Source organism: Heterodontus francisci, chromosome 22 (genome assembly GCF_036365525.1).
Source record: "Heterodontus francisci isolate sHetFra1 chromosome 22, sHetFra1.hap1, whole genome shotgun sequence".
NCBI lineage: Eukaryota > Metazoa > Chordata > Chondrichthyes > Heterodontiformes > Heterodontidae > Heterodontus > Heterodontus francisci.
The window spans coordinates 80,798,681-80,812,764 of NC_090392.1; the positions used below are offsets into that span (position 1 = coordinate 80,798,681).

General features: G+C 43.0%; 1 protein-coding gene across 2 annotated transcripts in view; it reads left to right on the forward strand.

Moving 5' to 3' along the window:
- Positions 1-14,084, forward strand: part of cbl (Cbl proto-oncogene, E3 ubiquitin protein ligase) — a 281,338-nt gene that overhangs the window by 188,649 nt on the left and 78,605 nt on the right. For both annotated transcript variants that reach the window (XM_068054161.1, XM_068054162.1), the window contains one exon: positions 3,374-3,511. In XM_068054161.1, the coding sequence (XP_067910262.1) occupies positions 3,374-3,511 (138 nt within the window). The remainder of the gene's footprint in view (positions 1-3,373; positions 3,512-14,084) is intronic.

The following is a 14,084-nucleotide window of genomic DNA, read 5'->3' on the forward strand; positions in this document are numbered from 1 at the left end:
AAACTTAAACTCTAATTCGGTTGACGCCTACAGATACATGACGCGCCCATGCTAGCACGCGTACGCAATACACACATACAAATAGAGACAGAAAAGAGCTGAAGAAAAAAATAAAGTGGAAAAGTTTGAGGCAATATCTGAAGAATTTTTGTTACAGTTCTTCAAGCTCATTGTAGAGTCCTTGATTGTAGGTAGATCTTGGTTTTCGTTGGGGCCCAGTATTCTTCTTAAACCTTGTTCGCTGTAGAAGTCTTTTCTCTCTTGAGGTTCATGTGTCTTCAGTGAATTTAGAGCCTTGTGAGAAAGAGATGGGAGCATACAGGAGAGATCTTAGTCCAGGAGAAAACCGACTTTGAATTCAAACTCTTTGTACAATTCAGAAAAACCTGGGTTGCCAAGCAGGTTAGTCATGTGACTAACTGGTCTGACCACGTCTTGGATTGTATCACCTTAGCAGTCTCTGGAATGCTCCTCTTACACACACTACCTGGTGATCAAAATCCATTGTGGGTTGAATGTGTCAGGAAACGGTCCTTTTGTCCTTCCAGTCACCGTCTGTTAATATGCAAATGTCTTTTTCAGCCGCGGCTGATCTGTTTCACTCCAGTAACAGTTTAAAATCAATGTTCATGACAAAATTAATGTGCCTCATTCTTGGTAGGTGGGGGCCTAGCATGACACCCCCTAGTTCTAATTTCTCCCACAGAGGAAACATCTTTTCCACATCCACCCCGTCAAGACCTCTTAGGATCATCTTTGTTTCAATCAAGTCGCCTTACTCTTCTAAACTCCAGCAGATACAAGCCTAGCCTGTCCAACCTTTCCTCATAAGACAACCCACTCATTCTAGGTATTCTAATAAATCTCTGTGCCATTGGTTCTTTTGCCGGTCACCTTAAATCAGTGTCTTCTGGTTCTCAACCCTTCTGCAAATGGGAACAGTTTCTATCTATTTCGTGTACCCCACATCAACCAGATTATCCTCATCAACCCTCTCTGTTACTTCATCACAAAACTCAATCAAGTTAGTTAACCACGAATTTGCCTTTAACAAATACATGCTGGCTTTCCATAATTAATCCACACTTGTCCAAATGATTAATTTTGTCCCGTATTATCATTTCTAAAAGCTTTCCCACCCCTGAGGTTAAACTGACTGACCTCACTCGATCATTGGTGCACTGTGGCTGCAGCATGTACCATCTGCAAGTTGCCCCTCATCATTTTAAACATTTCTATTAAATCTCCTCTCAGCCTTCTCTTCTATAAGGAGAACAACCCCAGATTCCCCAATCTATCCATGTAACTGAAGCCTCGCATCTCTGCAACCAATATTGTAAATCTTCTCTGCACTCTCTAAAGCCTTCACGTCCTTACTATTGTGCAGTGCCCAGAGTTGGACACAATACTCGAGTCGAGGCTGAGTCAGTGTTTCATAAAGTTTCATCAGAACTTGCTTGCTTTTGTACCACGTACTTCTATTTATAAAGCGCAGGATCCCATGTGCCTTTTTGATCACTTTCTCAACCTGCCCTGTCACCTTCAATGATGTGTGCACGAATACCCCAAGGTGCTTCTGTTTCTGCACCCCCTTTAGAATTGTATCCCTTACTTTATCTTGCTTCTCCCCTCGTTCCTCCTAACAATGTATCAGTTCACACTTCTCTGCAATAAATTTTATCTGCCATGTGTCCACCCACTCTACCAGCCTGTCTGTGTCCTTTGAAGTCTTATCACTCTCCTCCTCACGGTTCACAATACTTACAGGTTTTGTGTCATTTGCAAATTTTGAAATTGTGCCATGTATTTCCAAGTCTAGGTCTTAATATAGATGAAGAAAAGCAGCGGTCCCGATACCGACCCCTGGGGAACCCCACTGTATACCTCCAGTCTGAAAAACAACTGCTCACCACTACTGTCTGTTTCCTGTCACTCAGCCAACTTTGTATCCATGTTGCCACTGTCCCTTTGATCATCGATGCACCATGGCTGCAGCATGTACCATCTACAAGTTGCACTGTAACAACTCACCAAGGCTTCTTTGCAAACCTACAACCTCTACCGCCTGAAGGACAAGGTTGGCAGATGCATGGGAAAACCACCACTTACAAATTCCCCTCCAAGGCGCATACCATCCCAACTTGAAAATATGTTGTCCTTCCTTCATCATTGCTAGGTCAATTACCTCAGCATTATGGGAATATCTTCACCACACACTCTGTAGCATTTCAAGAAGGCTTCTCAAGGGCATTTGGGGTTGGGCAATAAATTTGGCCTTGCCAGTGAATGAATATTTTTTAAAAAGTAGTATGCTGTGATTCCTCCACAGCCAGTGTGTCTTAACCTAATAAATGGATTACTCTACAATCAATTGCGTGAGGCAAGTTTGGCCATTTCGATTGTAAAGGCTTCCTGTACTGCTTTAACAACAATGGATGCGAGGGATCCAATGGCATTAATAACAGGAAGTAAACTGGCTGTGTTCTATTATTTGCATATGCCAGCCTGATTATGGCAGACATGTTCAATGCCCCCATTATTTCTGGTGGAAATCCCCTTAAGTTATTATGGGTGCCAGAGATATGGCCTAAAAAGTGGGGGGAGAAGCAGAAAAACTTCAATGACGAAACTATCCACAGTGTGGAAAGTTGACATTTGGTTTACTACGATTCAGATAAACCAAACTAAGCTTCAGAAAGGCCTGCACATCAGAGTTGAGCACAAGCTGAGTTTTTTTTTGGTACTAAATGGGGTAATGTGACTTGATCTTGTTTGCTGCAGATCTTCATTGTGAAGCCGGATATTGCAAGAAAATCTATACCATCCCAGAACAGCCCAACTGCTCCTTTCATTCAGTGAATGAAACAATTGCCACAGTAGATTAGTGGAGAATCAGATTTAATGTTGGTTTTGTTTCATTCGCTGACAGAAGTACCAGGTGGTGCTGTTCTAGTCTTGGATGGTACCAGTGTTGATGTTGCGTTTCTGTCGCTTTATTGCAGTGACTTGTTTTGCAATGGAGATGTGTAGAGAACGAATAGTTGTTGTAGTAAATGCTTCACATATTTTGCCCATCCTGACTTGGAACTATATTGTCGTTCCTTCACTGTTGGTTCAAAAACCTGGAACTCCCTCCCTAACAATGCTGTGGGTATACCTACACCATGTGGACTGCAGCAGTTCAAGAAGGTGGTTCACCACCACCTTCAAGGGCAATTAGGGATGGGTAACAAATGCTGGCCTTGCTAGTGACACTCATACCCCATGAATGAATAAAAAAATGAACTTGCAAACCTGACCGATGAAACCAGCTGTTTGGGTAGTGGTGCTAGGATTCACCTAACTTAATTTTTGCTCTCCGTTTTTCTTTCAGTTACATATTCCGGTTGAGCTGCACCAGGCTTGGCCAGTGGGCAATTGGTTATGTCACTGCAGATGGCAACATTCTCCAAACAATCCCTCACAACAAGCCCCTCTTCCAGGCTCTCATTGATGGATTTCGTGAAGGATTGTAAGTTCACAAACTTTACTTAATGCTATAATGTTACTAAAATAATTAATCTAAACGAGATGTTAGCTTCACTTTAGATTGTGCTTTAAAGTGTTGAATCGCATGTGAATTACAGTGTTCATGTTCAACTGATACTCATTTGATTGATAATATTGAGAATATTATCTGTTCAATTTAACTGTGCAATGAGATTTGAATTGCGACTAATTACTTGGGTATGGGTATGAGCTTGAGAGATGCTGCAGATATCTTTTTCATGGTTTACACAAAGTATTTTTTTTTCACAAACCTATTGAAGTTGAAATTTTGGATGATTGGAAGCTTCAGTGATGAACACATGTGTTTTTAGATTTTACACTCCAGGATTTGGAAATTCTTGGTTTACTTTTCCTCCTGCAAGAGTGGAAATTCTGCAATAGTTTATGCGTTGGGCATTCAAAGGACATAGCTAAAGCAAATACGAAGAGTGAACAATTGCTAGCATATACTGTCTCGATTCCTGAACTTAAAAGAAGAAATGCCAGCCTGTTTAAATTTGTTTCTTTAAATAGTCAGTACAGCCCAACACTGACTAACTTCTTCACACATTCCATATAGTTGAATTCACAGATGGTATTGGCATCAAATGCCAATTATCCACAAACTGGGATGTTGTACAGTTTCTTCAGTTCTCAAAGTAATGGTTATCAAACTTTTCTGTGTGGAGAATCCCCTATAAATACTGATATAATTCAGGGACTCTATCTCCTCCCCTTCCTTTCCTTCTCCCTTCAAACGATAGTCAGCTTCACAATGGAAAAACCAAACTATTATGAGAGAGGAAGTGCTTGAGGGTCTGACATCCATGAAAGTGGATAAATTGCCAGCACCGGATGAATTGCATTCCAGGTTGTTAAAGGAAGCCAGGGAGGAAATCGCGGATGTGCTGAGGATCATCTTCAAATCCTCACTAGATTAAGGCGAGGTACCAGATGATTGGAGGTCTGCGAACATTGTACCATTGTTTAAAAAGGGTGCGAGGGATAAGCCAGGTAATTATAAGCCAGTCAGTCTGACCTTGGTGATGGGTAAATTATTAGAATCTACGATGAGTGAACATCGGGAGAGGAAAGGCATGGATTAATCAGGGATAGTCAGCATGGATTTGTTAAGGGAAGGTCATGTCTTCCTAACTTAATTGAGTTTTTTGAGGAAGTAACAAGGAGGATTGATGAGGGTAGTGCAGTGGATGTGGTTTACGTGGATTTTAGTAAGGCATTTGACAAGGTCCCGTACGGCAGACTGGTCAGTAAAATGAAAGCCCGTGGAATACAGAAGAAGGTGGCAGGTTGGATTCAGAATTGGCTCTGTGACAGGAAGCAAAGGGTAGTAGTCAACAGATGTTTTTGAGAATGGAAAGCTGTTTCCAGTGGTATTCCACAGGGCTCGGTGTTGGGTCCCTTGCTGTTTGTGGTATATATTAATGATTTGGACTTAAATGTGGGAGGCATGATTGGGAAATTTGCTGATGACACAAAAATTGTCCGTGTAGGAGAGGAAAGCTGTAGACTGCAAAATGATATCAGTGGTTTGGTTGAGTGGGCAGAAAAGTGGCAAGTGTGAAGTATTGCATTTGGGGAAGACAAAAAAGCGAGGGAATACATAATAAACAGGAGGATAGTGAGAGGGGTAGAGGAAGTGAGAGACCTTGGAGTGCATGTCCACAGGTCCCTGAAGGTGGCAGGACAGACAGATAGATAGAGTGGTGAAAAAGACATGGATTGCTTTCCTTTATTGGCTGAGGTATAGAGTACAAAAGCAGGGATGTGATGCCACACCTGGAGTATTGTGTGCAGTTCTGTCACCACATTACAGAAAGGACACAATTGCTCTGGAGAGAGTGCAAAGGCGATTTACAAGAATGTTGCCAGGGCTTGAAACTTGCAGCTACGAGGAAAGATCGGATAGGCTAGGGTTTGTTTTCCCTGGAACTGAGGGGGCTGACTGGTGACTTGATTGAGGTGTACAAAATTATGAGGGGCCTAGATAGAGTGGACAGGTAGGACCTGTTTTCCCTGGTGGGCAGGTAGTTACCAGGGGACACAGATTTAAGGTGATTGGTGGAAGGATTAGAGGGGACATGAGGAAAAACCTATTCACCCAGAGGATGGTGGGTGTCTGGAATTTGCTGCCAGGAATGGTAGAGGAGGCAGAAACCCTCAATTCTTTTAAAAGGCACCTGGAAATGTACCTGAAGTGCTGTAACCTGCAGGGCTATGGACCAGGTGCTGGAAGGTGGGATTAGTTTGGGTGGCGAGCTTGTACGGCCGGCACAGACACGATGGGCTGAATGGCCTCCTTCTGTGCTGTACTTTTTCTGTGGTTAGATACGAACATACAAATTAGGAGCAGGAGTAGGCCACTCGACCCCTCAAGCCTGCTCCTCCATTCAATAAGTTCATGGCTGAACTGATTACTCCACATTTTCACCAACCCCCAATAACCTTCCATCCCCTTGCTGATCAAGAACCTACCTACCTCTGCCTTAAAAATATTCAAAGACTCTGCTTCCACCGCCTTTTGATGAAGAGCATTCCAAAGACACACGACCCTCAGAGAAACATTTCTCCTCATCTCTGTCTTAAATGGGCGACCCCTTATTTTTAAACAGTGACCCCTAGTTTGAGATTTTCCCACAAGGGGAAACATCCTTTCCACATCCACCCTGTCAAGACCCCTCAGGATCTTGTTTCTATCAAGTTGCCTCTTACTCTTCGAAATTCCAGCACATACAAGCCTAGCCTGTCCAATCTTTCCTCATAAGACAGGCCACCCATTCCAGGTATTAGTCTAGTAAACCTTCTCTGTACTGCCTCCAACGCATTTACATCCTTCCTTAAATAAGGAAACCAGTACTGTACACAGTACTCCAGATGTGGTCTTACCTATGCCCTGTATAGCTGAAGCATAACCTCCCTACTTTTGTATTCAATTGCCCTCGCGATAAACAACAGTCTATTAGCTTTCTTAATTACGTGCCGTGCCTGCATACTAACCTTTTGCGATTCATGCACTGGACACCCAGGTCCCTCTGCATCTCGGGGCTCTGCAATCTCTCACCATTTAGATAATATGCTTTTTTATTCTTCCTGCCAAAGTGGACAATTTCCCACTTTCCCACATTATACTCCATTTGCCAGGTCTTTGCCCACTCATTTAACCTACCTATATCCCTTTGTAGCCTCCTTATGTTCTCTTCACAAGTTATTTTCCTACCTATCTTTGTGTCATCAGCAAATTTAGCAACCATACCTTCGGTCCCTTCATCTAAGTCATTTATATAATTTGTAAAAAGTTGAGGCCCCAGCACAGATCCCTGTGGCACACCACTTGTTACATCTTGCCAACCAGAAAATGACCTGTTTATGCCTACTCTCTGTTTTCCTGTTCGCTAACCAATCTTCTATCCATGCCAATATGTTATCCCCTACACCATGAGCTTTTATTTTCTGCAATAACCTTTGATGTGGCACTTTATCAAATGCCTTCTGGAAATCTAAGTACAATACATCCACCAGTTCCCCTTTATCCAAAGCACATGTAATTCCCTCAAAGAACTCCAATAAATTGGTTGAACATGATTTCCCTTTCTGAACACCATGTTGTCTCTGCCTGATTACCTTGAATTTTTCTCAATGTCCTGCTATAACATCTTTAATAATAGTTTCTAACATTTTCCCTAAGATAGATGTGAAGCTAACTGGCCTGTAGTTTCCTGCTTTCTGTCTCCCTCCCTTTTTGAATAAAGGAGTTACATTCGCTATTTTCCAATCCAACGGAACCTTCCCTGAAGCTTGGGAATTTTTGGAAAATTAGAACTAAGGCATCAACTATCTCACTCGCCTCTGCTTTTAACACCCTAGGATGAAGTCCATCAGGACTCGGGGACTTATCAGCCCACAGCTCCAACACTTTGTTCAGTACCACTTCCCTGGTGATTGTAATTTTCTTGAGTTCCTCCCTCCCTTCCATTTCCTGACTTACAGCGAATACTGGGATGTTATTTATATCCTCAATAGAGAAGACCGATGCAAAATGTCTGTTCAATTCATCTGCCATCTCATTATCCGTCATGAATTCCCCAGACTCACTTTCTATAGGACCAATGCTCACTTTAACTTTTTTTTAAATACCTAGAGAAACTCTTACTGTCTTTTATTTCTAGCTAGCTTTCTCTCATACTGTAATTTTACCTTCCTTATCAATCTTTGTCATTCTTTGCTGTTTTTTATATGCTGTCCAATCTTTTGATCTGCCTCCTATCTTTGTGCAATTGCAGGCTTTTTCTTGAAGTTTGATACTATCTTTAACTGTTTTAGTTAACCACGGATGGTTAACCCTTGAAATTTTTCTTTCTCGTTGAAATGTATCTATTCTGAAATATCCCCTTAAATGTCTGTCACTGCGTCTCTATTGACCTATCCCTTAACCTGATTTGCCAGTTCACTTTAGCTCGCTCTGCTTTCATGCCCTCATAATTGCCCTTTCTTAAGTTGAAAATATTAGTCTTGGACCCACTTTTCTCTCCCTCAAACTGAATGTAAAATTCAATCATGATCGCTGCTACCTAGGGGTGCTTTAACTATGAGGTCATTAATTAATCCTATCCCGTTGCACAATACCAGGTCTAGTACAGCTTGCTGTCTGCTTGGCTCCAGACGTATGGTTCTAAGAAATTATCCCGAAAACATTCTATGTACTCCTTATCTAGGCTCCCTCTGCCCATCTGATTTTTCCAGTGTATATGTAGGCTAAAATCCCCCATAATTCTCGCTGTACCTTTCTGACAAGCTCCCATTATTTCTTCCTTTATACCCCGTCCTACAGTGTGGTTAATGTTAGGTGGCCTGTACACCACTCCCATGTGACTTCTTGCCTTTGATATCTCATCTCTACCCAAACTGCTTCTACATCCTGGTCTCCTGAACCTAGGTCATCCCTCGCTATTGCGCTAATACCATCATTAATTAACAGAAATACCCCTCCACCATTTCCTAGCTTCCTGTCAATCCTAAATGCCATGTACCCTTCAATATTCAGGTCCCAATCTATGTTTTCCGCAGCCACGTCTCTGTAATGGCAATCAGATCGTACTTATTTATTTCTATTTGTGCTGTCAGTTCATTTGTTTTGTTTCGAATGCTATGTGCATTCAGATGCAGAGCCTTTAGTTTTGTCCTTTTGTTATTTTTGTAACCTCTAGCCTTATCTGTTGATTTTCTCTTAGATTTATACTTTCTGTCCCTTCCTGTCTCAGTCTATTTATCATTTCCCATATTAATACCTTTCTCTCTTGCCTTGTCTCTACTCCTTGATTTATCATATCTTTCCAAATTTGATCCCTTGCCCCCACTATTCAATTTAAAACCCTTTCTACTTCCCTAGTTATGCGACTTGCTCGAACACCGGCCCCAGCACTGTTCAGGTGTAGACCGCCCCAACGGCACAGCCGCCACTTTCCCCAGTACTGGTGCCTGTGCCTCACGAACCCGAACCCACTTCTACCACACCAGTCTTTGAGCCATGCATTAATTTCTCTAATCTTCTTTGCTCTATGCCAATTTGCACGTGGCTCAGAGATTATTACCTTTTGAGATTCTGCTTAATTTGGCGCCTAGTTCCTCTAACTGACTATGCAGAACCTCTTTCCATGTCCTGCCTATGTCGTTGCTACCTACATGGACCACGACGACTGGATCCTCCCCCTCCCACTGTATGTTTCTCTTCATCCCTGAGCAGATGTCCCGAACCCTGGCGTGGGGCAGGCAACACAGCTGTCTGGATTCTCGCTCTTTGCTGCAGAGAACAGTGTAAAACCCCCTAACTGTACTTACCCCTACTACCACTACAATGCTTTTTTTCTCCCTCGACTTGAATGGCTTCCTGTACCATGGTGCCATGGTCAGGTTGCTCATCCACCCTTCAGCCCCCACTCTCATCCAAACAAGCTGAAAGAATCTCAGACCTGTTGGATAATCGCAAAGGCTGAGGCTCCTGCCCTCTGGGTCCGCTTACGTGCCTCAGCTGCAGCCACACCCTCCTGTCCCTGACCACTGACCAAATCAGAAGACCCTATCCCAAGGGGTGTGACCGCCTCCTGGTACAAAATGTCCCAGTAACTTCCCCCTCCCTGATGTGTCGCACTGTCTGCAGCTCGGCCTCCAGTTCAATGACACTGAGCTGAAGCTCTTCGAGCCGCAAACACTGTAGACGTGTTTGCCCTGGATCTCACTGGCATCCAGGAGCTCCCACATGCTGCAGCTGTGATACATCACCTGTCCTGCCATCCTTAATGGTTCTATTGTTACAAAAAAAGTTTCAGTTTATAGCAACAGAAGTAATGTGCTAATTCACTCCCTCCACCACCGATACACAGTGGCAGCAGTGTGTACCATCTACAAGATGCACTGCAGCAATGCACCAAGGCTCCTTAGACAGCACCTTCCAAACCCGTGACCTCTATAGCAACAGAGGTAATGTGCTAATTCACTCCCTGCACCACCGACGCACAGTGGCAGCAGTGTGTACCATCTACAAGATGCACTGCAACAATGCACCAAGGCTCCTGAGACAGCACCTTCCAAACCCGCGACCTCTACCAACTAGAAGGACAAGGGCAGCAAATGCAAGGGAACACCACCACCTGCAAGTTCCCCTCCAAGTCACACACCATCCTGACTTGGACCTATATTGCCGTTCCTTCACTGTCGCTGGGTCAAGATCCTGGAACTCCCTTCCTAACAGCACTGTGGGTATACCTACCCCAAATGGACTGCAGCGGTTCAAGAAGGCAGCTCACCACCACCTTCTCAAGGGCAATTAGGGATGGGAAATAAATGCTGGCCTGGCCAGAGGCACCCACATCCCTGAATGAATAAAAAAAAAGTTAACAGATACAAAAAATGCAGAATACAGAATTCTTGATGCACTGCTTTGTGGAGAACAAAATGCCTGATCCCAGGTGGACAGATATCTCAAGTTGTAGATACTGGGGATCCTTTAATTGACCTCATAGGGATCATAGATCCCACTTTACTATGAAGTATGGCCTGTGACATTCAACTGTTTGCCCAGTTTGAAATCTCAGTAAATTATGTGAACTTTATTCATAAAACAAGTCTAAAATCTAGCAGTCTGTTGTTGCAATTACTGTTCAAAGGATTAAAACACTGAAGGCATTGATAATTCAGTGTTCTTGCTAGATTGGAGTGTTTTCCTTCTGTTGCTGCACTGAATCTTACATGGTTTGCATTCTGTCATGTTGCTCCCATTATTTTAACTCATGACCATTTATGCCAGTAATGAGTTTAAACCTAATTTTGAGACTTGAAAGATCTTCATTATTATGTCTGAGAGGACATCATTCACATGTTAGCCTGTCAGTGTCAATAGGCTTTTGAAATGGGCAGATGTGTTGCTCACAGCTGAGTCAGATCCTGTTGCTTAGTAGATATGAGAAAACCCAGAGTAATAAAAGGCTATTTGACCTGTCAGCCCAACTCCATCCCAAGTTGATGTATGTTTATTCTATCATTGACTTTTCTCCCACACCACCTGTTGTGCCCATATTTGAAGGAAAATGAATTTCCTCCCCTGATCGCCACTGGGGGAAATATTTGCTAATAGTAGTACTATGAACCATCTCTGAATCTTCTCCACAATTGTTAATCCATTTTGTTTTTGAAGAATGCTGTTGACCCCACATCAATTCCATTCCCTGTGCCGCATTTCAACTATTCTGTGGAGAGGGGTAGTTTTTTTCCTAACTTTTAATCTCACTAAAGACTTGTGAATTTTGTAACTGTTTACTGCCACCTCATCTATATACACACTGTGTCACCCTTTAGTCATCTGTTTCTCGAGAGAAAGTAAATGGTTGCTTGTACTGCCTTTCATAAAATCACTTTTCTGAAGCCTGGAACCATCCTAGAGTCAGTCATTACGGCACAGAAGGAGGCCATTTGGCCCATCAAGTCCATCCCAGTTACACTTCTCTGAACCCCTTCTGATGCACCAATATCCTATTTGAAATAGGGTGACCATAATTTTGAATAAGCCTCACCTTGGATTTGTATAATGCAAGTAAAATGTGATCTGATCTGTAGTCCAGTGTTCTGCAGATAATACTTTTAGGTGGCTAAAATAAACACTTGAAACATAAAGTTAAAAGGAAATTTCAATTCTGCTCATTCAGTCTTCCACTAAAGAAAGGATATAACAAGAAAGAGAAGGTGCATGGAAATTCTGTAAGATGGGGGAAACCATATGAAATACATACGAACATACAATTTAGGAGCAGGAGTATGCCAGTCAGCCCTTCGAGCCTGCTCTGCCATTTGATAAGATCATGGCTGATCTGATTGCAGTCTCAACTCCTGTCTACCTGCTATAACCTTTGACTCCCTTGTCAGTCAAGAATCTATCTAACTCAGCCTTAAAAATATTCAATGACCCTGCCTCCACCTCTCTTGCAATAAGTGGGAACATTCTATTTGCCTTCCTAATCACTTGCTGTACCTGCATACTAGTTTTTTGCGATTTATGTACCGGGACACCCAGATCCATCTGTATCAGAGTTCTGCAATCTCTGTATGTAAATAATCTGCTTTTATGTTTTTCCTGCCAAAATGGACAAGTTCATATTTTCCCACATTACACTCCACCTGCCAAATTTTTGCCCACTCACTTAACCTATCTATATCCCTTTGCAGACTCTTTATGTCCTCTTCACAACTTATCTTTGTTATCACCAAATTTAGCAACCATAAATCCGGCCCCTTCATCCAAATCATTGATATAGGTTGTCAATAGTTGAAGTCCCAGCACTGATCCCTGTGGCACTCCACTAGTTACAGCTTGCCAACCCGAAAATGACCCACTTATCCCTACTCTCTGCTTCCTGTTAGCTAACCAATCTTCTGTCCATGATAAAATGTTACCCCCTACACAATGAGCTCTTATTTTGTGGAGTAATCTTTGATGTGGCACCTTTTGAAAATCCAAGTACACCACATCTTCAGGTTCCCCTTTATCCACCTTGCTTGTTACTTCCTCAAAGAACTCTGATAAATTACTCAAATGCGAAATGCCTTTCACAAAACTATGTTGACTCTGTCTGATTGTATGAGTTTCTAAGTGCCCTGTTATAACCTCTTCAATATTAGATTCTAGCATTTTCCCTCTGACAGATGTTAGGCTAACTGGCCTGTAGTTCACTGCTTTTTGTCTCCAAGAACGCAAGAAATAGGAGCAGAAGTAGACAAATGACCCATCGAGCCTGCTCCGTCATTTGATATAATCATGGTTGATCTTGGGCTTCAACTCCACTTTCCCATCCACTTGCCATATTCCTTGATGTCTGAGACACCAAAAATCTGTCTGTCCCAGCCTTAAATGTATTCAGTGATGGAGCATCCACAACCTTTTGGGGTAGAGATTTCAAAGATTCACAACCCTTTGAAGGAAGTAATTTCTCCTCATCTCAGTCCTAAATGATCGGCCCCTGATCCTGAGACATTGCTCCCGTGTTTTAGATTCCTCGACCGGCGGAAACAATATCTCTGTCTACCCAAACAGCCCCTTCAGAATCTTTCATGTTTCAATGAGATCGCCTCTCATTCTTCTAAATTCCAGAGCATATAGGCCCGATTTGGTCAGCCTCTCATCAGAGGACAACCTCCTCGTCCCAGGCACCAATTTAGTGAACCTTCGCTGTACTGCCTCCAATGCAAGTACATCCTTTCTTAAATGTGGAGACCAAAACTGCACACAGTACTCGAGATGTGGTCCAGGAGTTCCTCAGGATAGTGTCCTTGGCCCAACTGTCTTCAGCTGCTTCATCACTGATCTTCCATTAATCACAAGGTCAGAAGTGGGGGATGTTCGCTGATAATTGCACAATGTTCAGTACCATTCGCGACTCCTCCGATACTGAAGCAGTCCATGTAGAAATGCAGCAAGACCTGGACAATATCTAGGCTTGGGCTGATGACATTTGCGCCACGCAAGTGCAAGGCATTGACCATCTTCACAAGAGAGAATCTCGCCATCTTTGCTTTACCTTCAATGGCATTATGATCACTGAATCCCCCACTATCAACATCCTGGGGGTTACCACTAACCAGGAACTGAACTGGACCAGCCATATAATTACTGTGGCTGCAGGAGCAGTCCACCAACTACCTGGCACAAATCAGGAGTGTGATGGAATACTCTCCACTTGCCTGGATGGGTGCAGCTCCAATAACACTCTAGAAGCTTGACACCATCCAGGACAAATCAGCCTGCTTGATTGGCACCTCATCCACAAACATTCACTCCCTTCACCACCAATCAACAATGGCAGCAGTGTGTACCATCTACAAGATGCAGTGTGCCAAGGCTCTTTAGACAGCACCTTCCAAACCCATGACCTTTACCACCTAGAAGGACAAGGGCAGCAAATGCACGGGAACTGGCAAGTTCCCCTCCAAGCCACACACCATCCTGACTTGGAACTGTATTGTCGTTCCTTCATGTGTCGCTGGGTCAAAAT